This window comes from Pseudonaja textilis, chromosome 8 (genome assembly GCF_049901715.1).
Source record: "Pseudonaja textilis isolate UNSWEBS1 chromosome 8, rPseTex1.2, whole genome shotgun sequence".
NCBI lineage: Eukaryota > Metazoa > Chordata > Lepidosauria > Squamata > Elapidae > Pseudonaja > Pseudonaja textilis.
The window spans coordinates 53038138-53063426 of record NC_141997.1 but is presented as its reverse complement, the minus strand read 5'-3'; the positions used below and the strand labels follow the sequence as shown (position 1 = coordinate 53063426).

General features: G+C 49.4%; 1 protein-coding gene across 3 annotated transcripts; it reads left to right on the top strand.

The window, feature by feature from the left end:
- On the top strand, window positions 1–24848 carry C8H10orf71 (chromosome 8 C10orf71 homolog). 3 transcript variants are annotated; one of them, XM_087938115.1, is made up of 5 exons: window positions 328–628; window positions 11833–11969; window positions 14625–14737; window positions 16827–16888; window positions 18432–24848. In XM_087938115.1, exon 5 carries the CDS (start codon window positions 18569–18571, stop codon window positions 22787–22789), a length of 4221 nt encoding a protein of 1406 aa, XP_087794241.1. In that variant the 5' UTR covers window positions 328–628; window positions 11833–11969; window positions 14625–14737; window positions 16827–16888; window positions 18432–18568; the 3' UTR covers window positions 22790–24848. The 3 variants fall into 3 exon arrangements, with proteins under 3 accessions (XP_026576248.1, XP_087794241.1, XP_026576247.1); XM_026720463.2 differs by lacking the exons at window positions 328–628; window positions 14625–14737; window positions 16827–16888 and adding an exon at window positions 1–237; XM_026720462.2 differs by lacking the exons at window positions 14625–14737; window positions 16827–16888.
- Window positions 24849–25289: the final 441 nt, after the last annotated feature.

Sequence of the window (25289 nt, the reverse complement as noted above, 5' to 3'; positions counted from 1 at the left end):
GGTGATGAAAGGCGCTATTTCTGAACGGTCACCCTGACGCCCGCCGTCCTCCCGGCACCCGAAAGTCACGGGGGCCTCGGGGGCCCTTCGGTGGCCACTTTGGCTCAGCGCCCTCCGAGCCGCGGCTCAGGGGGTGAAGACGCGCGGATCCTAGCGTGAGCCACCCGCGGGCCCCGACCTTCGCCTCCCGTCCCGCCCTGGGTTTCGTCTGAAGCGCTGCCAGCGGCCGAGCCGGAGGTAAAAATAGCCCCGGAGGGAGAGGCTGCCTGTTACTCGACCCCGCGTGGTTCTCCAGCGACGTAGCTCGGCCTCTCTCCCCCCTCCGCCCCCCTCCCACCCCGGGCTTCTGCTCGCCCGGGAGAGACGGAGGTGCGTCTCAGGGAGACTTTGGGCTTCTCGTCCGGCTCCGTTCGGCCAGGCGCTTGGCCCCGCAGCTTCTCCGGGCCCGGCTCCCCTCCTGCCCAGCCCAAAGAAAGACCCCACGCCCCACACACCAAGGATCGAAGTGGCGGGAAGCGTCGCGGGTGAGCCAAGTCCGGAGAAGCGGAGCGGGCCTGGGACCCCGGGAGTGGCCGCAGGCGGCGCCGCGCTCGTCGCCCCCCGATTTCAGGAGACCCGCAGGCCACAGGTAAGGCCGAAGAAGAAGGGACGCTGCGAGCGGGGCCGGAGCGCCCAGGAAGGGGAGGGAAGCCCCTCGGGGAACGCGGGCCGTAGAGCGTCGTCTGCCTGGAAGGCGTTGGCTCAGGTGGGACTCTCCGGCCCCGAAGGAGCCCGACCTGTATAATGCGCCCCCCGCCCCCGGCAGCCCCCGAGGCTTTCCTTTCCCGCCCCCATTTCTCCCGCTATGAGCCCAGGCCCTGGGCAACCGGTCTATGCTGGTCGCTTGGGGTCCCGGAGATCAGCAGGCCCTATTTCCCCAGAGCGTGGCTGGAACGGACCCTTCCGCTTATTAAGACGGTTTTATTTCGCGTTCGGTCCTAAATGCTGTCAATCTCTGAGGTTGAGGGACCCGTTTGACACGTATTTTGTCAGAACAGGAACTTGCTTTCCCTTAAATACTCTCATTCACTAATAATGTGAAGGAAAAAATTATGAGACTGTTAATTATCCCATATCAGTCGAAGTATCCTCTCAGTCGGTTGAATTTCTCAAATCCAACTGTCAGTGGTTTTATTTCGTTATGTCCTGAAACTGTTTGATTTAGAAGTAAATGAGCAATTTCTCATGGTTTGGAAAAATGCTGTGTGAAAAACTGTATGCGCTAATATTCTTCACATACATGGGTGTATAAAAGATACTTGTGTCCCACCAGGTGAATTGCTTTGTTTAGAGTAAACTAAATGAACTGAAAGTGGAGGTGCCCCCTTTGGCTTTCCTTGCCACTGGAGCCCCAATCCATGACTCCCCCGGGAGGGGGCTTTTGTCAGTTCATGGGATGGAACCCCCAGGGCCCCCGGAGCCCTTCGCCCCTGCTTGCCCAGCGCCTCCTCCCCCGTGGGGCTTCAGGCAGGCCCTCCTTCCTTCTCCTGCCCTTTCTACCCACAGTCCGGGGAAGATGCCCTTGCGGGGGGGAACGGGGCTGCCACCCTCCCCCCCCAAGACCAGCTGGGGAAGCCTCTCTTGAAAGCAGCCAGGCACAAACTCCTGTTGCCCATCAAACGGGGCCCTCGGGGAGCGTCTTCCCAAGGCCTTCACTCACGGGGGAGAGGACACTCCAGGCCGACCCCACGAAAGTTACCTTCCAGCCTCTCGAGAATATATTATTCATTTATTACTAGATGAACGTTGTTTTTTCCTTCGTGAACTTTTATTGTGATTAATTCCCTGCGTTTATGGCCTGTTTAAGTCTGTCTGCAAATGGACTTGGTGTCATTGCAGAGAATTAAGAACAAACCAAATGCCACAAAACAAGCCGTCAAACCACCCGCCAGGAGGGACTGGGCTCGGCCAAAGCTGCGCATCCTGGCAGCAACCGGGAAATCCCTGACGTGTGAGCCCCCCTGGAGAAACCGAACGCACGAAGGCTCCCATCTTCTCCTGGAGGCTATGAGTCTTGTGTCCGTGTCCGCTCTGGTGGGTGCTAATGACAGCTGAACGAAGGTCTCCGAGAAGGAGAGACGGTTTCTGCCAGAACCCGGTGATATGAGGCGCTGCAAAGCACAGCCCACTCGCAGCTGAGGCTCATGAGGAGAGCAGAGTGCTCCAAGTATGAGTCAGGGCACCTTTTAGGCTCCTGTGTGCTATTTGTGTCTTTGTGCACAGGGCCTTTCGTCAGTCACCGGATCTAGTTCAGTGGGCATCAAAGCGAGGCTGCCGCTCTCCGCCCATCCAGGGAGTCCAAGACAAAACAACAGACAACCCAGGGAGGCAGATCCTCCGGCATGCAGGCCGGCTGGGTCCGACCAGGTGCCCGGCAGGGTGGCCTCCCTCCAAATCGGCCCCTCCTTAGCCCCTTTGAGGGGCGGTGAGAGTCTTTCCCAGGGCTCCGCTCTGCCTTCACAGGAGGTTCCCTTCCTGGGCAGAAATGCTGAGAAGTAGAACACAGACTAAGAGGGCTGGGCAGGGCCTCGGGGGGCTCGAGCAGGAGGAATCCTTGTTCCACCCCAGACAAATGGGGGTCCAGCCTCTTCTTGGAAACCTCCCGTGATGATGGGGCCCCCAGAACTCCTGGAGGCAAACCGTTCCACTGGCTGATTGTCCCTAGATTGATCTCGGTTGGCTGTCCATCGGAGCGTCTCCCCTCTTGCCACTTCTTGTCCTGCCTTCAGCTGCTTTGGGGAACAGGACCCACTCTTCACTGTGACAGCCCCTAAAAGTATTGGAAGACGGTCCCCGTGTGACTCTGACTCCTGCCTTGGGCTTAGATTAGACATATCTCCTTCCCACCACCGTTCGCCCTGGGATCGAGCCTCCAGGCCCCCGATCAGCTTTGTGGCTCTTCTCTGCACTCTTTCTCTTTTCTTTCTGGAAGGCGGAAACTGTACGCCAAGTGTTTCGTCTCCCAAGTGCAGCATGAAACAGGGCTGACACTTCTTGTGATCTTGGTCCTTGTGAGCTTTTTCAAGAGGCAACCGGACTGTCTGGTTTATCTTTGAGGATGCTTCGCTTCTCATCCCAGAAGCTGCTTCAGCTGTTGGATGAGAAGCGAAACGTCTTCAAAGAGAAAGCAGGGAAATCCTGTTGCCTCTTGGAAAAAGCACCTCTGGGACGAGCGGTGACCTGGAGGACCGAGAACCTCCACAGACACCGAGACGTGGCTACGATCCCTCCTCCTCTGTTGATGCAGCCCAGGACGGCACTGGCTTTTTGGCGGCTGCAGCCCAGGGCCGGCTCATGCTGCAGTGGTGGCCCACAAGCAGGCCTGGATCTCTCTCACGGTCGCCACCCCTGTGGAGAAAATCCTTGAAGTATCTGTCCCTGTGTCACTCAGGAAGGAAAGGAGGGAGGATCATCCGTTGCTGTTGTTGTTTTAAATGGGATGGAAGGCAAAAGACGGATCAGCTCCAGCCGAGGTGCCAGGCCGCCTGAAAGCCAGCCTTCCCTCGAGGGTTTGTCCAGCCCCAAACTTTCAGAATATGATGGCGGAGTGAAGCTGGCTCTGGAGGGCTGCCTGACCTGCTGAGGAAGGATGAGCCACTGCTCCCGTTGGCCTCCCTCCAGGAGAAAGTGACTCCATGCAGAGAGGGAGGGGAGGGGAGGAAGGGAGGGAGGGAGGCTGCCACCATTCACCCTCCAGACAAATCTCACAGTCCCCCCCCCCCCCAGTTGAAACACTGCAAACTGCGCTCGCTCGGGGTTGTTGATGCCACTTTTTGTTTGTTCGTGTTGGTACCCAGAGGGTATCTAGTCTACGGAGCTGGACATGCAAATCTTTTTTAAGTTTGGCTAACACCAGAGAAAACCAAGTAAAGGTTTATAACCTCAATAAATGAAAAGAGCAGTACTGAGACAAATAAAAAGTGCTGAATAAAATATTTTAATTGCCTTCCATCCCCCCAGGCCATATACGATTTTAAGAACCATCTCAAAACTACCAATTTAAAGCGGAACAGAACAACCTTAAAATATCCAAGACCCGGCTTTAGGAACAAACGGAGTCCAGCCAAAGTCATTCCACAGGCCGCCTGCCGGGCCAGAAGGGGCCCAGTGTAGCTCCCTAGGCAGGGAATGTCCACATCATCCCGGTGGGAAATGCCTGGTCCTACTGGGTGGCTGCCCTGAAGAGTGAGGTGGCCCCGGGGTGACCACCAGTCCAGGGAGCAGGAAGAGAGCCTCCGTGTTTCACAGAGCAAATCGACTCGCTTGGATTTGCCTTGGATGTTGGCCCAGAAGGACCCTGTCCTCACACCATTGATTCGGTCTGCTCGAAACCCATTGTGCTGGCAGCCAATGAACCATGTCCTGCTGGACTCGAGAGCTTCTTCCTGGGAGCCTTTTGCCTCCTGCCCCAAATTACAAGGCTGACTTCCATACCTTCACCTGCACGTGACTCTCCTGGTTCTGTATCGGCTCCTCTTTTCTTTGTGACCCCCCCGCCAGCTTCCCACCGTCTTCCTTGCCTGAAACGCTACAGAATAGAAAACCACCCTCCACCTTCTCTCTTTCACTTTTTCCAGGAATTTCTACCGGGCGGTCCTCCTCCCCACTCACCTTGTTCCGCTTCCTTTCCTGAAACATAGCTGCGTGTAGCTTTTCTTGTCGCCTCCTTTTTCCAGCCCCTCTTTCCTCCGTTCTGGTTCTGCACACGCTTCTCCTTTTTGGAAGGAAGCCCAGGGAGCAGATGAAGGTTAGTCATGTGTTGTGCAGGCCTGGAAGTTGGAATGCGATCATTTCTCTGGGCAACTTTTCACAGACACAAAGACTTCTGATTCTTAATTGTTGACTATGGTCACAGCCAGAGTGAAAGAGTATATTATGTCTTAACTTTGTCAAAAGGTTTCCTATGGGCTATGCTATTTTCCAACACCGATTCTATCTATTAAGCAAATTTTCAGTTAACATTTTCAGTTTTTAAATCTCTAGAGGATAAACTGCAAGGAGTAACTTGTAGGTTGTGTTACAGGCCGTGCTCTCAATTAAACCATTCCTTATTCAATTAACGCAATACTCAACATCCACAAGAAACATTGAGTCATAAATGGCCCAGAGGGCTGAGTTTTCACATAGAGTAAGATGAAACGTGCCTGGCTATTTGGCAGTTCAGGGGGTCCTATGAACGTTAGCCCCAGGTCAGAGGAATAACCGAGAATCCCCCCTTTTCACCTGCTTCCTGGGAGGGACCCCCTGGGCCTCGTGGCAGGCAGGCGTTCGGTTTCATCCACTGAGGCTCCCACTGAGAGGAAGAGAGTTTGGGAAGTGACGCGGCAGGCCGTTCTCCCCCTGTGATGTTGGGGGTTGCCATAGACGATCTTGCAGGTAGTTGTTACGGTGACTCAGGTCTGTTGTCCTCTTTGTTTTCTCTGGCCCAGGCAATGATTTTTTTAAAAATCCTATAATCGATAAGCAAAAATAGTGAGGAAGCCATTTATTGTCCTTTTCAACTCAAGAGAAATTACCTAATGGGACTCAGGACTCTGTCCATCAGCAGAATTGCTGTCAAGAAGCTGGACAGAATGGGACCCATTTTTCTCTCTCTGTGTTTCAATTGTCCCCCCCTCCAAAAGGAGTTTGAAAATGCGTTTGTGGAGAAGGAGGCTGTAGACTACCATCTTTCTCCAAGACCTCCCCCGGGAGAAGTCGTTGAACTCCCCTGTTGTAAACCTCCTTCCTCTGTGCCACTCTGTGCTTGGCATACACCACACACACAAAAACACAAATGCAACACTAGGAGAGAGGAGAAATGCACACACACACACACACACACACACACACACACACACGTCTTATATGAGCCTCCTTTCTGACTAGACGCAACCACATCTACCCAGGAAGCCCACCTGCAGACGGAAGAAAGCCCAGGTGCAGAAAAGGCCCAGAAGATTTGCTCTGCGTGTTTCATCGTCTCCTTTATGAGGGTGGCTGCTGCTGCTGACCTCTCTGCTCTTTGTCCCCTGTCCTGAAGACAGCTGGGACCGCTTACCCCCCCCCCACCCTTTCGCTTGGCTAATGGTCACTTAAAACATCACCGTTTTCGCTCATGTTGGCCAGGACTGCAGGGAGATGGAGGAAAAGAGCCAAACGGACACAAATTCAGCCAGCACTCAGGAACCGCATCGAACAGCCACGGGTTCATTCGAATCATAAGTAAAACTTTGTAGATGAGAGTTAACTGAACTGAGTGCCAGGCCAGAACATGGCCGGACCTGAAGTCAGGAATGAATAACTGCACATCAAGAGAATCTCTGTAGCTCAGGGTTGAGCTGTGGGGTCCGTGGGGCTCTCCGAGTTTGGTTCTTGGCTTGCAGACCTTTCATTGCCCAGCTAGGTAACATCATCAGTGCCCTTCGGGTCTGTGCACTCGAGCGCATCGAGCTTCTTTGGAGCCTTGTCTTCCATATATTGGCCAGTTCCATGCCCTCTACATCATTTATTTGCCTTTTCTTAAGTTATGCAGTCACTTTCTATGGTCCTTCTCCATTGTTTGATTTCATCCTAGTCGTAAGTGTATATTAGCATACTCCAAACCCTGAACCCTGATTGGTCCACACGGACCGCAACCTGATTGGCCAACTAAACGGCCGTGATTGGCACGCTAAGAATCAACCGCGATTGGCCGAGCCGATCGTGGGAGATTCAAAGCCCTGTCATTGGCCGCCGAGCTGCAAGCAATTCCTGTATAAAGGGTTGCTGCGGCTCGCAGGTTTTGTACTGGTCTATATACACAATAAAGAGCTGAATGATCACTTTTGGTCTGGTGTCTCTGTGGGAACCGATCTACCCGATCTAACAGTAGGAGCCTTCTGTTTCTACCTGCATCCTTTCCTTTCTGTGTCTTGTGATTCCGTGACAGTCCTGGAGGTGAGGCTAGGGTTTTTCCTACAGCCCGAGTTTGTCCCGTTCTGCTCCCTGCCCACCAAGGCCACCCCTCCCCCCCTGGCCCCGGGACCTCTGCTTCTTCCTTCCTTTCTCTTGCCCCGGGACCCCTGCTGCTTTTGGCTGCCCTCTCTCTATGCTGTGCTGTTTTCATTCTCCTGGTGAGACTTAAATAGCTTCTACGCCAGGACTGAAATAAGATCAGGACTATAATAAATGGCATTAATTGATCTCCTGATATGTACAATCTAAAAAAAAAACCACCCTGTTTCTTTTAGCAACTTAGTGGCTGCTTTGCCAGATGTTGCCATCCTGTGGTTGCTGAACAAGGACTGTCAGCATTGTAAAGTATTGCGCCGTGCCAACCATTCCCCAAATGCCTAGATTATCCATTCAACTTTTTGTTTAATTCATTACAATTAACCACAAGAAATCCACTCTAATATTTTAGTATTTTTTGCATCTTGCTTTATTCTGACTCTCTTTCTCTTGAAGTAACCTCTTGATCTATGGTCAATTCTTCTCCCTTCTCCTTTTCTCCCACCCACCCACCGACCCGCTCAGTGGGTCCTTCCGCACAGCTCCAGGGGTGGAGTCTACCTGCAGAGAACCTCACCATTCGGGTCAGGGGCAGAGGGGGAGTCTGGCTCCATCACCGCCCCCTCCTCCTCCATGCGAAGAAACGGAAGGCTGCTCCAGGAGGGTGTGTGTGTTAAAATTCTTCTAGGGGGGGTTGCCCCCCACCCACCCTGTCAGCGGAGCGGGCCAGGTATGGCGGACTCTCTCATCACAGGGGGCCCCTTCATCCCCGCTGGACAGGAATGCAGTGGGTGCAGCCAAGCGCAGCGCAGTGTCCGGCTTTTCCTGCCTCTTGCTAAGCACCTTCCCGGCGGGGGAGAGGCCTCCCTGGGGCTCCCAAGCGAGCTCGTCCCAGGCCGGAGACCAGGTCTCTGTCCAGCCTAGGGGGGTAGACGTAACCCCCCTCCCCCAGCCTGCGCTCTGCCCTGGGCCGTTCATAAGGTGGAGCTCTCGAGTTTGTTTTTAGGATGTTTACCTAAAAGGTGTTACAGTGCTCAGAGTTCAAGGGTCAAGCGGAGAGGAGATTTATTTTTACCCAGCCGCCACCCTTGCCAAGAGGTCTGCATAATGCGGCACCCACCTCCCAGGAGGGCTGGGCCCACAGCAGAGCTACATTGCCCCCTCCTAGCGCCTGGCCAAGGTGCTGCAGGCTGACTTTCTTCTCTCTATCGAGGGCATATCAGGGGCTAAGAAAAATAACCACGGCACACTGGAAGCATCACTTCCACCAACCGCATTTCATGTCTTCACAAGGGAAGGAAGCCAACACGGCACGAGGCCTTCAAGTCCCCTGTTTCGATGCATGAGATTTGTCCTTTTCTGCCAGTCAACATTTCCCGTTTTCATTCAAAAGCGTGTTAGAAGAACAGAAATGCCACGGTGCTTAGACTGGGTGTGGAAGAACCAGGTGCCAATGGTTTCACTTCTTGACCTCAAAGAAAATAACTTCTGCGCCTGAAGGCAAGAAAGGAAAATCTGGTTAAGGCCAGGCTTGGAACCCAGAAGGAGGCCGGATAGACTCCGTGCCTTCGGGAGCAGAGAGACCGGAAGGAGGTGGGAGGCTTCCCTGGTCTGGGTGAGGGTCAGTCCCCCCACCTCTGGGCAGGTTACTCTGCGCTGGGCTACGCAGTGGCTCCATCGCCTGAATGGGTGGGACTGGTTTCAGAGGTGGGGCCCGGAGTCACACTCGGTCTGGTCTCCTAGAGCTGCGATGGCAGTCACGGCAACCATGACTTCCGGCTATTATTGTCTGCATCCGGGTCTTTTAACTGACCAGAAGTGATTCTCTGGCCATGGATGGATCAGGCTGGAAAGGCCCACTTCACCCATCCCATCCCCACAGGAGCTTCAGCTTGGCTTCGGGGTCGGGTCTTCGGGAGTTGGGTGGGATTCCAGAATTTCCTAGTGGTTTGGTTTCTGTTGTGCCAAACTCCCCTTTGAGACTTTGGTGCCGGCCTGGGGCTTCCAGTTTTCCCACGCTCCCACCCGCCTTTGCTGCAGGGCAGGCTGGTCAAGCTGGTCAAGCTCACCGGCTACCAGTTCTCTGAGGACATTCAGGCCGTGAAACTGGCTGGCAGGTGCCTAAAGTGAATCCGCCACTTAGGTTGCCGTGGAAAGTCTACCCTGGGGAACTGAGAGCAGGCAGAAAAAGGGCTGGGGGCGAGAGGGGGGGTGGTCTTCCTCCCGGTTACATCTGCTGAAAAGGATGAAGGGCCTGGGGGCTAAACTGGAAAATGGCCGGTGGAGGGAACTGGGAATTAGCCTACCAAAGAGAAGAATTAGCGGGGAGGCATGAGAGCAGCTTCCCAACACTTGAGGAGGGGCTGTTACAGAAAAGCTTCTTTTTAAAGTAAAAGCAGGTGCAGATGCTGCAGAGAGTGGCGGGGGTGGTGGTGGTCAACCTCTTCTCTGAAGCCCCCGAGGGAGCAGGACAAGGAGCAATGAGGGGAAGCTCATGAAAGAGACCCCCAGCCTGGATCTAAAGAGAAATTCCCTGGCCGGGACAACAATTAAGATTTGGCACACAATTCTCCAAAAAGACGCCTTCGTGGAGGCCCCTTTCCAAATCGCCTGTAGAATGTTTTCAGTCCTGTGAGCCTTTCCAGGAAGAAAACCTTCAGCCAACTCAGAGATGATAAGAAGAAGAACTGGAGAGTTTTGAGAAGGACATTGGCCCAAGCGAGGTGGCAAGGTTTCTTCTGGGGCCGTTTACCAATATTGTATTGATTTCTCTGTTCGACTTATATTCTGCTTGTCCTTCGGGACCTCAACGTTTCCCCACAACAGCCTCTCCGTTGAGGGCATTTGGATGGGCAGAGAAGGTGATGGGCCAAAGAGCTGCCAGGTGGACTTTGGGGCAATTGTTCCGGAGAGCATCTGTGCTGCTTTTCCTCCAGTGTGGTGGGTGAAACAATCTGGCTTTTACGAATCCTCTGGTGTATTCTTAACTGTAAGCCCTCCGAAGCTTTAAAATGGTTGGCCGTCACACACCGTGTCTTATTTCATGCAGCTTAGAAACAAGATCCATCCCGGAGCCTCTTCCACAGCCCCGGGGCAAACCAATTTTTGAAGAGTGGCCTCAGCTCCATCACTCATCCTCCGAATTGTAAATCCAGCCAGGATGCTCTCTTGTTTCCATTCCAGTCATTTGCCTCCAACTTCCACATGAGCGAGAGGCAAAGAAGGCCGACCCACCCGGATAGACTGTCAGGCAGGTTTCTTCTTCTTCTTTGACCGGCATTTTTGATGTGCAGAAGTCTGAGAAGAGCCCGACGGCTTTGGTGGATTTAGCAAAAGGTTCTGGGGTCTAAAGCATCACCTGAATTCAGGAGGTCTTTTCCCACAGTGGCCGTTGCTAGTAATGATTCCTGCACTAGCTTCATGCATGAACTATGATCAAGAAAGGTGACGTGTGGATGGGTCCCCACATGGAAGAATCTCAGATGCGTCAGAAATAAAAATGCAGGATGAAGACGGGCCAAGAGGCCAGACCGCAACTTTCGCCTCGCTGTTTATACGGCCATACAAGTTTCTTCGATGGTTTCCGTAGAAGCAGAGTTCACCACAACCAATCAGTGAGCGATGTGGAAGGAAGGAGAAGCCGCAGGAGGCTGCTCCCTGGGTGAAAAGCCCTCAGCCAGGGAAAGGGGGCTGCCTAAGGAAGGACGGGGCGTTGATACCCTGACCCTTCGCCTTTCTGACCCCGGAGGTGGACGGCTACAGCGTCCCCCCCAACATCGAGTAGCTGCGGTGGGAGAAGCCTCTGGGTGTCTCCGCCTCCTGCCTGTTGTGGAAGAGACCCAGGACCGGCTGGAGCACATCCAGCTTTCCCAGGGAGCCACGGTCCGGTTGGCCTAACCCAGCCCAGGACTGCCCAGCACGGTCCCCCCATCTAAGCTCTCCGCCCAGCCCCCCCTCAAACCTTCCCCAAACTGAAGGAGCTCCACTCCTGGTCAGCAGCCCTGGGAGGCTCTTTTCCTTGACCTGTGCAGAAGGTGCCGATGGGTGTTGAGGGTCTGTGTGCCTCTGAGCTGCCCGCTGGCCATGGCTGAGACTGATCGGGGGGGGGGGGGCTGCTGTTTGGGGCCTGGGACGAGCCCCTTTGCAGGAGGAAGCCGGGCGGGGACGATGAGTCTTCTGAGCTCCTCATTCCTGGAGTCGCTCTGGGTTCCAATTCACCTTTTACTAGTCTGGAAATTAAAAACCACCTAAAAGCACAGAAAACAACTCTTCTGGGTCTCTTTTCTGTTATTTCTCCTCCTCCTCCTCCTCCTCCTCCTCCTCCTCCTTTAAAACAAGAATGAATCCACGAGAGGAGGAGGAGCTGCCATTACTGTGCAGGAGGTCTCTGGCCTCGTGTCCCCCGGGGTCCTGTCCTCAACTAAGCAATCCCTACCTCCAACATGACGACACCTCCCCCCATGGCTTTAGTGGCCCTTCCCAGCCTCCTAAGGAGGGAGCACTGCGGCTGGGTGGAAAGCTCTGGCGTTGACAGCCACGTACAGGCGCTGAGGGACCAATGCAGGCCAGAGCAAGAGGCGCAGCTACGTCCTCTCTGGCTTCCTGTGGCGGCCATGCTGCTTTGCAAAACAGCTTCGGGGAGTTGATGGGACTTTTCTGTGAAATGGGCATCCTTTGAGTGTCTCTGTCTTCCAAAAGGAAGCTTAGGGGAGTGTTCCTGCCAATCAAAGCAGTAGGAGAAGAACGACAAATGTACGTTTAATAACAAGCCTTATTTCCTACAACTTCATCTATTTCTTTTCTTTGTTTATTCATTTGCAGACTGAAAGGATCTACAGAATATAATGAAATATGTAGCTTGGAAAAGCTTTCCAAACAACTTCCACTCATCCTTACTGATGAGTCACAATCAGAATATGAGAAGATCAAAACTCCCACAGTGTCTGTTAGCACAACAGGTAAGAACGACCTGGGTACAGATATAACCATTGCCTAAGGCTTACTTCCTTAAAACCAAAAGATGTCGGCCAATGATGCTGTAGCCTAAAAAGTCACATGTATTTCCCAAACTTCAAATATATCTGAAAGTTGTCCATAAAGAAAGACTGAATCTAAAATTGGGATGGTACTGAGAGGGGGGGAAATTAAAGCATTTTTACAACTGGCCAATAATTGAAGAAGTAGGGATCTTGAAGGAAATTGTATTTAATTTACATTTGAGGGTATAAAGGAATGTGCTCTCATTCCTTATAATGCAAAGGAATAAAACTAGGGAGAGCTTATCAGTCTTGGAGCTGAATTCATCTATATTGTGCGACCCCGGAAGGAATTCTGCCCCATCCATCTCCTTCCCCTGGTACCAACTGATTGGCCCAAACCCTCCCCGGCCATTTGCATCCCTGCCCAAGATTCTTTGTGCCGAGGGCTTTAAAAAAATATAGTCGATTCCGGTGTAAGTTCTCCCTTTGCAGGTGAGAGGCAGGTTCTCCCTACAATAGGCCAGGTTGACCTGTGACCTTCTCCTAGGCAGGCAAGCGAGGAAGGAAGCCTTCACCGCAGGGGCCATTTTCAAACAGACGGCAAAGCAAAAGCACTGAGCAATTCATGATGGGCAAGATTAATTTTCAGTTGTAGAAATTAATTTTAGCATTTTTCCCTATTAAACTTTCCTACTGCCAGCTTTGGTCTTGGCCAAAAACCAGCGTAGGAATTCGATGGGAATACTACCCAGACATACAACAAAAGAGCAGAGGACTTTTCATGAAGCCTGTCCTGATTAGTGATATGGGAAAAAAATACGTCGCCGTCTTATGTTCTATGCCAGATTACATTCTGTTGTTGCAAAGAGTTTTGAGGCCAAAGTCGTGGCTTCATAGGTGTCAGAGTGACCCCTTCAGCCACGGCCCCAAAGCAGGCGAGACAAACTGCTCAGAAAATCTTGAAGGACACTTTCTGCAAAGACAGAGAAACAGTGTCCCCCCCCCCCCCCAAGAATTCTCCTCTCTCCTCCCCCTCTCACCATCCCCGTCTGTTCAGAGTCTCCTCCCAGTTCAGCATCCCCGGAAAGGCTCCTGGTTTTACTTCCCTGCTTCCTTCGTCTTTGCCACGCCTGATTTTATAGCCCCCAGTCACCCCCCACACACACACCCAGGTGCCTTCGGTCCAAGCCAAAGGGGCCTCCTTTCCTGGTGGGGAGGGTGATCGGTTGGCGCCCCGGATCATTTTGCTCAGCTTTCCCTGCTGTATTGCACCCTTTTTCAAGGGCGGCCACCGTATACAATATTTCACGCATAAATGTGCTATGCATGAAATTGGAAGTTCCTTCTAATTAAAAACTAGTATTATGAAGTGTTTTGGAGTAAATTCACTGAGAAAAGGGTGAGCTCTTAGGTCCTGTGCCATCTGGGTGTCTCTGGGCCAGGTCCACACAAGGTGTTGCTGGGGACACAGTGGACGACTCCCAGGGGGAAACCGACGGTCCTTCTCAGCCGATTTTGGTGCCCTCTCCTCTCTCCTTTCCGGGCTGAATCCCTCTTCCTCAGGAGGTCTGGCCCTTCCTGCTGGGACTTCCCCAGAAGGTGGTGCCAGAGGCCCACTGTTCCACTGTCCGGGTCATTGTGTCTCCTGTGCTCCATGACCCAGCCAGGGAGATCCTTCAGAGCTTGGAGCGGGAGGCCATGGTGGGCGCATCCTTGGCAAGGAGGCTGAGCTCTGCTGCTCCCTGCTGACCAACTCTGAGGGCACCGTCAAGGCCTTTAAATATCCCCATCCCCCGTCCCGTCCCGTCCCCCCGGTCTCAGTAAGGAGGGAGAATTGAGGGAGAGCAAGTCCAGTTAAATCAAGGCAAGCCTGAGGTCACTGTTCTTTGGGCCTGAGGTGAAGTTGGTTCTGGGTGGGGCTGCATTTGCCCAGGAAGACTCTGGGACTTGGGACTCTTCCTGGATCCCCTGCTGGCCCTGGGTTCGAAGGTCTCCCCTGCGCCTCTGCCTGTAGGTAAACTGGGCCCTGCAGCAGGGGGTCAAGTCCAAGGCGGGGCAGCCAGTGCCAAGGCCCCTGAGCGGAGCCAGGAGCAGCAGCGGCAGAAGGGCTGCTGCAGCCAAAGACCGGCATTGGGCCCCAGCACCCAGCCGCCCTCGTCCGAAGGGCTCAGGAGCTGCTCCTGTGTGGGAAAGCCTCTCTCCCCACAACGCCTCCCCGCTTAGGCCCTCAGGAGAGGCCAAGAGGCTCCGCCCGCCTCGTCTCACCCCACTCTCTCCACTCCAGGAGTGGGTGGGCTCCCTGTGGAGAAAGGTTCACCCCTACTTACCCAGAATTCATCGGTATTTTTAGGCAAGCTTTTAAATGCTGATTATTGCGATGATTTATTTAACTGCATTAATTTTGGGGGTGTTTTTTTAAAATATGCTGCATTTTTATTGTTGTAAGCTACCTTCAAAGTTGGAATTAACAGAAATCTGAGCTATTATTTTTTTAAATAATTTTTGAAATGCTTTTAAATCCATACATTAAGGGATATGTATATATTCTTAACCAGATTCCTTAAAGGGTGAAGGTGCTGGAAGAATCAAGTTTTAAGTCTCCCTCCTACACAAAAGTTCTCTGTTTTCTCCCAGTCTACTTTGCCTTCTGTAGTTAAGAGGAGATACAACTCGGAGACCAAAAACGAGAACGTCACCTTGGCAATCCTTTGAAAGTCAGAATAAAACGCAGAAACTGGAGGCCTACTGTATGTAAGCATCCCTATTCCCAGCCCATTTCCTGTAGCAAGAAAAGTCATTTCTTGTGAAACGTTCTCTGCAGCATCCAATAAAAATGTTTTATAAGTAACAATTACAGATTACTCTCTTGTTACAGCAATGCTATTGCTTTATGCACCAGATCCATCACCAACTTTTAATTAACCTGATTAAGGAAATAAAAACAGCCAGGAAATGGGAATGGCAGATGATTTCAATAGCGTATTCAATCCTTGTAAATGTGCTATATTATTGCAAGAAATATTTAAAACCACTGAAAAGTCTTAAAATGGCAGTGCTAATATTGTGACAGGAAAAATAAGGTATAAACAGGTTGATAAAATGAATGATATAAGTAAAGGAACAGCAGTTAGTAAGCACATATGTATAATTAATGACAGATAAAGAACAATACTGATTTAATTGGTTTAATAAACCAATTAACAAACAATGTCTGCTTAAAACAACAATATTTTGAATATAGGGAGAAACAATATAAGTTATTAATTTAGAATTAGCAAAATTACATCAGGATTTAATGCAGGTACTGCAGTTTTAGTAGGTGTACATCACCATATGAAACTAAACAAAAGCACCACTAAGTTGTGGGAGGAGGAGGAGGAGGAGGAGGAGGAGGAATCAAGTCAGTGTAGGCTCCTGGACCAGCGGTTTTCACTTTGGGCAGCCGCAGGATATGTGGACTGCAACTCCCAGAATTCCTTAGCCATGGTCACTGAAGGATTCTGGGAGCTGAAGTCCACGTACCTTCAAGTTGCTCAAGTTCAAAGCATTGATCTGGAACAATTTGTGGCATAATTAGGAATTTTAGCAAATAGACTTAATAATGCAACATCTATTTCACCCTTAGCCACAAATGTGAAGTAAACTTTCAGTTGAGAAATTAAATAAAAATAAAATACTAAAAATTATTTTTTTTTAAAAATGAGTACTTTGAAAAATGGGAAACTAGTCCAATAGGAAGAGGGAACATGGAACTAGCGGGAAGGATGAGGATCAGAATGAGTGGAACGTGGGCGGAAATGATAAATTGCAAAAATTAATAGATCAGCAATTATTGATTATTCCTAATAAAAACAAGTGTCACACAAAGGGAACCTACACAAGGTTGAAATGTGACAAGAGCCATTTGGGTTCACCTTTGTTTCTCTCGGCACCCCCGGGCTGAACTGAGCCCCCGTAAAGGCCATTCCCTTGAAGACCGCAGCTGCTGAGACCGGGGTGGGGCAAGAGCGGGAGAGGGGTCTGTGTGTGTGTGTGTGTGCCCCAACCAGGGCAACCTGAAGACTTGTGGACTTCAACTCCCAGAATTCCCCAGTCAGCATTCCTGTCCTGACTGGAGTTGAACCCAAAGCTAGCCTTTGCTTTTCCTCTTTCCATTACAAAACAACCATTAATTTGCCAGGCAGCTAAAAACATTTAAGTAGAACCAAGCCAACAACGTTCTGAAAATATTTTTATAATGATTTATAGATATTTGTCATTTTATTAAAGTTACTCAGAGTCACTTTTTGTGAAATAGGTGACCTATAAATGTAACTAACAAATAAAACCGTATAAAATAAAGACATATATTTTAATATTTGTTTTCCTGCAAGCATAGGTGCACCTTCACCTATCTCGATGACTCGTTTCATCTAGTCAATGTATTTTAAATTGTTTATATCTTCTAAAATTATAATTCATAGAAATTACGGTATAATCACTATTTAATAAATCTCGAACAAGCAACAAACACAAAATTCACATCTTTAGGAACCTTATTGCCAATTGCGTAATGTTTGATTTTTGAATACCTGGCATATTTCCTGTAACAATGATACAATTTCAACAAATATAATATTTTTATAATCCCTTGAAGAAGTGCCCAGAGTCCATAATTTGTATTCCAGTTCAGGGCTGGGCTTTTTCTGGGCATCGCCAGTTCATCTTATTAAACACTCCAGGGGTTCTAGCACCAAATTAAATATTAAAGGAGATAATAGAGATTTGCAATGCATCCCATGTTGCCTGGTGGCTTTTTTTGTTTGTTTGTTTATTTGTTTTGCCTTTATAAAACAGAACAAAGGAAAGAGAATAACAAAAGGAAAGAAAAAGGAAAGCCAGAGAAAGAAAACAATGCGGTAAAAAATATATGCATGGAGTGACTTCTTATGTATGAATATAATTTGGGTATAACAATTTCAATAAAGGATGACCGTATTTATAGTAACCGTAATCATCTATATGTAATCTACCTGTGGAACCGACTCAATTGTAAGTCGAAGTAACATCAGGTCTTCGATCCACTGAGGAAGAGCAGGGGCCTTTTTAGTTGCCTTTTTCCTGTGTTGAAGGGCCCAAGGAAGGGCCCCCGAGAACCCCTTCCTGTCACGCAGGATATCCAGGGTCGGTACGTAGTTCCAAAGAATGTAGATGTCAAAAATATTAAGTCTGATATCTCAGGAAAATTCATTTATGTAATAATTTTTCCCAAAATTTTAGGACATTGGCAGAAAAAACATGAAGTGTTCTTCTCATTGCATCTCCCACACGATTCCTTTTTAATCAGTGTGATAGAAATTACAAATAAACAAGCCCCTGGAAAAATAACAACAGACCAGTCATTTCACACCTGCACTCCAGCCGAGGTCTGGGGGGAAAGAGCCAAGTTTTAAGAGCCACTTAAGGATGTGTTTGCGTGACAGTGTAAAAACTAAAATGAAATTAAGTGCAGTGAAGGCCTCTGAGGAGCCTGGTGGTATCACCTACTTCTCTTAGCCAAGAAGATCTTGCTAGTTGGATCCAACAGTAGACTGGCCTTCACCAGCCAGGAGGTGGCACCTAGCAAACCTCAGTGCCCTGTCCCCTCCTTCGGGAAGTACAGGGTCAAACGTACTCCAGGCAGTCGCTCGGGATCTTGCTTTCATTCAGCTGGAAGGACTTGCTAAATCAGAGCCCAATTCCTAGCAAGTCCCAGCCACTTTATCTTGCCACCACACCTTATTCAGAATACACAGTTAAAGACGGAACACTTTGTGCAAAAAAACAAAAACAAGTTTGGGTGCAAAACTTCACAGACACATGAACGGAGGTTTTTATTATACAGAGAGCATGTCAATCACGAAGCAAATAACTTTTCCCGAAGAAAGAGGCCAAGCATCCAGGGGGCAATTAGACATTCAAAGGAGACAGGGCATCGTCATTGTTGGGTCACGACATGGTTCCTGTTACAGAATCCGTAGCATAAAATTATAAATAGAAACCTGCAAAGGCCATCCGGGCCCCTGCGCCCACGCCGGGTTCTCCCTCTGGCTGAGCTAAGTGAGAAAGAGATTCTACAAGGCCAAACTAAGTAGACTAATAACAGTACAACTCAGGTTTTCGGAGGGGAAAAGAAAAATTGGCTTAAAAAAAAAGAATTTCTGGAGAAAGAGAGCGGGGAGAGTTATGAAAGTTTAAGCACCATTTTAAAAATCTCTTGATCTCTCTCTTAATTATGTTTTGTGGGGTTCTTCTAGTTCAAAACTATTTATGTATACATAATATATACATATTTTAATACCTAGTAATTCTAGAATATCAGATTAAATTGGGGATCAATGGGAAATTAAACTGAAAAGGTTTACGTGCAATTGAGTTATGTTCTAATACAATAATGTAAACTTATGTATGTTCAATTTGCAGGCTGTGCTTCCTTATGAGAAATGAGTATAAAATTGCAGATTACTGAAGAAAAGTTAACCCCAAGTTGTGAAAAATGCTCCAGAAACAGTAGCTCCCGAAGTCGACCCCAGGCACTTCATTCATGACTCCTATGGACCATGCAGGGGAATAAGAAACAAGCGGATGGACAGAGTGACTCCTCCAGCATTGGAAGCCTGCTGGACGACACCGACAGAGAAGTGTGCAGCCTCACTGACCGAGCTTTCAAAAGTCTGTGCGTGGCTGAGCTCCAAACACCTTACACCGAGGCAGATCCTGTAGGGCCACCCAACGCCTCCCATCAGTTCTCTAGCAAATTCTTTCACGGCCCCTGGGATTATGCCCTCAAGAGAAACACCGACTTCCACAAGCAACTCTCAAAAACGGAGCATGCAACATTCCTACTTTCCAAAGTTTCTAACAACTCCAAAACTCACGAGGATGAAAAGTATTCTATAGTCAACCCAAGCATAGGAAGAAAGCTGGATTTGCCATTGTCCAATCTGCACAACTGTACACATATCTCAAAAGTGTCTTCTTTGATAAAGACCTTTGATAAGGTTGACAATCAGGTCTCCCTACTGATAGCCAGGCAGCCGGTAAACAATAGTTTGACAGAATGTCCATTAATATGTGGAGACGATATGGCCTTTTGGGGTGACAAAAGAATCTTAAACCTCCAAAAGGGGATCTCTGAACTTCCCGACCCGTGTCCAAGCAAAGCAAATCCAAGCGATAAACGCAAAGAACATAGCAAAATGGATCCCCTGGTCTATCGAAGCTTTCCTGCCTCTCAGCCTCCTCAGGCAAAGGTTTCAAATACACCCAAGTTCAGCATCTGGAACAAGATGGTGAAAACCAGAAGTGGGAAAGCGAAAGAAGTTGCCAGAAAAAGTAGCTTTCTCCACAGTGAAAACAGCGCTTTTGAGTCATGGAATGCACACCATAGACGAATAATTGAAACGGGAGGGACGATGCTCACGGAGGGCAGCCTCGGATACTTTGAGGAAACACCTTTCTTTAAGGTGAAGCCTTGCGTTTCTGAGCCGAAAGCAGTAGGTGCCTTCGTGCTAGAAGAAAGCTCCTCCGATGACCCTTTGCCAAAGCCTCTCTCCAAAGCCTCCCTCGCTTCAGTGCCCCTGGCAGAGGTATACCTTCCTTCCCCGGCTGATGCAAAAACTACGGTTGCCCAACAGCGGTTACCCCAGGTCCTTGCACCTGTGTACGAGAGTCCTTCTCCAACCTCCCCGACATCTAGCATGCTTTTCCCACCAAGAGTGTCCCCCTCTGTTCCAGTGTCCAAGGCGCCAATCCCCCCATCACCTTTTCCTCTGCTCTCTTTCCCTCCGGAAGCAGCCGTCCACCGCACAGATGCGCAGGGAATTCTGGGGCCACCCATTGCTGAACTGGCAGAGAAAACCACCAAGCCAGAATTTGCACTTAGGGTAGGAAATGGTGGCCCACCACCCTGGAGGAAACAAAAGACTACTCTTAGTAGAGTGAAACTGGCAGAAGTCAGGGCAGCCAAAGTGTTAGAAATAAAAGATGCACCTGGGGTCACCCCTTTGGCCGAAACAGCTGCGGCTGAGTCACGAGTGATTTTGTCTGATCCTTCCTTTAGCATGTCAGCCCTGCTGACTCCGGTCCCACCCCTGAAGCCTAAGAATGAAGGGCCATTGGGAAACCGGCTACTGGTGGTGACTCCATTCATACTGGAAGCTGGAGCAACCAAAGAACCCGAGGAGAGGGCCTTTTATTCTCAGAATGATTACAAGTCTAAAGCGCCCCGTTTACTGTTTAACTTGAAAGACATTCGGAAACGTGTGAAAAGCACTTACAGCCCCTCCCCTCTCCTGAGAGCCCTGGAAGACAAAAACAAGGTGAAAGAGCAGGTCCAACTGAACGCAACTGTTATGGAAACCAGTGCATTGGATGATAGCCATAAAAAAATACTTGGCGGTACTGATAAAGTTAATATATTTGAACAAATGGGCTACATTCAGGAAAAGGACAATTTCACCAGTATGAATGAGAATTTTATCAGCGATGAAGTACTGTTGAGCTTGTCTAAGTCGAGGGCAGGTATTTTAAAGTATCAAAGTAAGAACCATTTGCAGCAAAGTGATTCTGTATACGCAGAGGACGTGGAGATGATTCCTGTGCATGAACACAATACAACTCAACCTGCTGCTTCATCCAAACCTCACCTGACAGATGTGGCAGCCGTACACCAAGAGGACGTGCAGGAACCTAAATATAAAAGAGTCACTTTGGGTCAAGATGCCAATGAAGCTTCTAAAAATCTATTTCATCCAGCCGAAGAAAACACAAGCAACCCTGAAACTCAGCCCAGCTCCGCAGCTGGAAATGACCCCCAGGACAAAAGAAGCCCCAGGTCTACTGAGCAACCTGTGGTGGCCACGGCCGAGCAACCGTTTCAGGGGACGCCCCGTTCTCTAATGCAGCTTTTCCAGAAAGCCTGTCTCCAGGAGAGCCAGAGGAGGAAAAATGACGTGGACGGAAGAGAAGAGCAAAGCAGCAAAGAGGAAGCCAAGGAAAAAGATTCGCATGACCACCTTCTTAGCAACGGTGAGTCTGCTGTGGATGAAACCGGCCAGGAGAAGAACGAAAAGGAGGAACTCCTGCAAGAGGAGAAGGAAAACGGCAGCTGGAAAAGCACAGACAGTGAAGCTGGAAGCAAGCCAGGAGAGCCCCTGACCCCGACTACATCGAGTGTGTTGAGGCCCACTCTGTTCACCATAAAGGACAACACCTTTAAGTCGCCCCCGGTGACTAAGGCGATCAAGCTGCCTCTGCTCAGGTCCTTGTCCTGTGAAGAAGCCACTCCAAACGCCCAGGAGAACCCCAAGAATGCCGAGGAGGATGGGTTGGGGTCTCTCCAAGGGAGCAGGGGCTCTCAAGAGGCCAGCAAGAGTCGTCCAACAGCAAATCACAGCTTTAGTGAAGGAATGGATAATTTTCCTAGGGTGGCAGATTCTGAGGAAATGGATTGTTTATCAGTGTTTTCAGAGGGAGAATTAAAAAGCCCCGAGAAATTATCTATTTCCAAAGAGAAGGTCAGAATTAGGCCGCTGAGGTCCAGTTCTGCCATTCAGCCAAATCTAGACTTGGAAAGGGAGGAAAGGTCCCCTGTAAGAGAAAGGATACATTATAGGAAGAACCGTGTCTTCACCAGATCAAGAGGAGGCCCTTGCGTTAAAAAAATAACAAGTCAAGAGGGAAAGTCCCCCATTGTAGCAGAGAACCACGCTTCTTCTCCTGTTTCCAGGGATGCCTTTGGATATCCACCATCTCTGTTGAGTGACTCAGTAGGTTCTGCCCTGCAAAGTCCCTGGTCAGATACTGTGATGCCACCAGCTTCCATGGGTCCATTGCCAGATACAACTGCAAATGTCAACATATCGCAGACTGAAAAAGCAGCAAATTGTCCACTATACAAAGCCATAGGAAGTCTGGACAAGCCTTCCAAAACACCCCAACTTGACCCAGAACAAACGAGTCAGCTCCCTGGAGATGCTGAAAGTCCTTTGGGGACAAATGAAAGACTCCAGCTGGTAAGTCAAATGGGAAGGACAACAGCCAAACCCCCAACGGTGCCACCCAAGACGGAAAAGGCATTACGGAGGGCAAAAAAGCTGGCAAGTAGGAGGAAAAAGGTGGAAGCGCAACAGAAAAAGCTTCAGGATGAAACTCTAGCCCAGAATGAAGATGCTCCATCCCTGACCCCAGTCCAATCTCTGCAGTCTCTTGTCTGCCCTGGTTCTCCCTTGACTGCCCCAAAATGTGATCTGATAAAGCACCAAGCTCCGCTCTCCGTAAGTCCCATGGCCTCTTTGCCTGCCACTCAGCGGAAGCTGCTCCAGGATCCAGATTCAGGGGAGTTCTTCATTGTAGACTTACCTCTTCAGTTAAAGACGTTTTATGACCCAGAAAGTGGTAGACATATCCAAGTGTCAGTTCCTTCCTCCAAAAGGGACTCGTCTCAAACACCCACTTCAGAGATGTCCTTTTCCCCTCGTGCCTGGGCTCCCAGCTCTCTCCCGCCCAGAGTGGCGTCTGTCCCGACCCTCCCGTCCTCCGCTCGGCTTTCTGAAAGGTTCACGAAGGCCCCAGGGTCGCTTTCAGATGAGCATCCAGGGGCCGCCTGCCTGGGATCTTTTGACGGTCCGCCCTGCCCAGACTCAGCTCTGCTTGATATTCACAGGCCAAAGGTGGATGGGTCCCACTCAAACTTTGAAAGGGAGATGAGCGCCTCTGCCACTATGGAGAATGCTTCGACGGGTTCGGCCGAAGAGTTTGCGGTTGAAGGCGTATTGTGAGAGCCTTTGGGGTTTGCTATTGTTTTAGAAGAATTACTCTGCATACCTGAAAGCCCAAAAGGTTTTCCACTTGCACAGCAATTATAACAAAATAATATCACTTCTCGGCCTTCTTGCTAAGATCAACTGTAGAATAAGAAAACGTAGTAATGCGAATTCACTTTTTTGTTTACTCTGAACAATTCTAATCTATTAATGACCTTTCTGTACATTTGATGTACAACACAGAAATACTTCAACTTGACTGCCTAAGGGTTGGGTTGGAGCAACCTGAATTCATACCTCACGACTCAGTTATTCATGATCAAAAACATAATTCTGAGTTCAGACATCAGGTTTTGTATGATTTGAAGAGAAATTGGAGTATAACATCAGGTTTTGAAACTGTAATTGAATTATATTTGGTTAATATATTTGAAGTGAAATATGTCCACATTTCACATTTCTGTTTTCCATTGCTTATTATGTTGGCAACACAGTGGTGAAGAAAAACTAGCATGTTTTTTTTTAAATGTGTACATTTGCAAAACTACTAAAAAAAAAGAAAGAAAGGCCAGGCCAGGCAAGGCCTGGATCTAGCTACCTTCTGTTGCCCTCACTCTGAGTGGCCAGGGATCAGCCATCCAGGAGGGCCCTAGCTGGTCAGCCTCTGCTGGTGAAGCTGGACATGAAGGAAGGGGAGCAGAGGGGGGGGGCTACAGGGAGCCGTGGGGGCCCCTCACTAGCCTTCTGGTGGCCATTGACAAAAATCACTGTGAGGTTTCTGGCGGTTTTAAGATAGGAAATTCACAGCTTGTATTCTATCACCTTAAAATAGACTTTATGCCAATAAAACCCACAAATCGTACTATGTCACTTTAATATAGACTTCATGGAAACTCACATACATATGGGCATGGGAAAATTCTAGAACTGCCCATTTTATATCCCTGTCTTGTGAACTGGACCTTAAGCTTTTTCTCCAAAGAATCCCCTTCTTCCCCAAATCTCTAAAGATTGAGGACCCATTCGTTTTCTGCCAGATGGAAAGAAGACGGGAGGATATGGATCTCTTCCCTCCTCCTTGTTTAACTTCTTTCTATAGTCAACCAGCTTAAATTTCCCCCAAAGTTGGAGGTAAGATAGCAGACAGGACTGGAGGGCTGAACCTCCCCTAGAACTTCTACCCCATCCCTCCGTTTGCTCTCCTTCCTTTACCCGGACCAGGAAACCCCCTCCTGCAGTTGGGCTGCAATGTCCCCTTTATGGGTGGGTGGGGAGTGGGCGGAGGGGGGCAGCTCACGACGCTGAGCTCCGCATTATAAGGATTCAGAGCGTCCATTAATCGCTGGCCGCATTTCTGGGATGTTTTGCCTTCAAACAACAGAAATGCTGGGTTGAAACAAATAGCCGCTTTTCTGGTGTTGGCTGTCACAGTGAAAGTCCCATTTGTAACTATGCAAGCATTTATTTCCTGTAGGAGATTCCTCGGGTAGAGAAATCAAGATATCCCCCAATATTATGCCAGTTTACTTATATGCCTGATTGAAATAGTTAGCCTTCTCCAAAGTGGTTTCTCGGACAGAAATAGGCTTGAATCTTATCAGCCGCCTGCTGTCGTTCAAGAGCTTGGGAGTCAGGGAGGATCAACGCTACAAAAGCGGCTGTTTTCCTTCTGTTGTTTGGAAGAAGAACATCCTGTTGGTCCCCAGCGAAGCAAAGCTCTAGATCATTCTTTTGAATCTCTCTTACCTGTTAAAAAGCATTAAGTTGTGAGAGCTCCGTGTGTGCACCTGGGTCTTATTTTAAGCCGTGTTTTCAGTCACCACCATGCAAAGTTTTAGGAGGGAGGAAGGGCAAAAGGGCACAGCTGGTCTCAAAAAGGCATCGGAGCCTCCGATGGGAGAAAGGGGAGCCTGCAGACAGGTCAGCCGGGACTTCTCACGCACGGAGCCGTGTTGCATTCAGTCGTCCGCCTTTTTTCTCCGCTAATCTTGCCTGGTGAGAAACTCTGGGATTTCAAAAGCTTGCAAATTTGATACACTTCAATAAGCCAAATAAAAGTATTGCCTCCATGGAATTTGGATTTTTATTTCTCAGGCCCAATATGGCTACTACTTTTTAAAAATATTATTAAAGCATATTTTATTTTTAAGAGTTTTATCACGGAAATAGGGCAAAATAGACTTTAAACTGAAGGTGCAGAACTGATGCAGGTAATATTCAGGCTGCATCTGGCTGCGGCAGAAGAAGATGGAGACGGTGACCCCATAAGGCAGGATGGGGCGTTCCCACCTCCGCTGCCACCACTATCACTGCGTTTAATTTGTTGGTCTTCCTGAAGAAGCCAGGGGTGTGGGTAAAGGTTTCCCCTGTCCGATTGTGTCAGCTCCAGGGCTCATTTCCATTTTTTCATTGAGGGAACAAGTGTTAGCGAAAGACCATTTCCATGGTCACGTGATCAGCTCTATGCCAAAGGCCGGTGGAACACGGTTACCTTCCCACTGAAGTGGTACCTATT

Bases quoted from the DNA above. Each gene is read 5' to 3' on its own strand.
- C8H10orf71 (XM_026720463.2), top strand. From the start codon at position 18,569: ATGCAGGGGAATAAGAAACAAGCGGATGGACAGAGTGACTCCTCCAGC.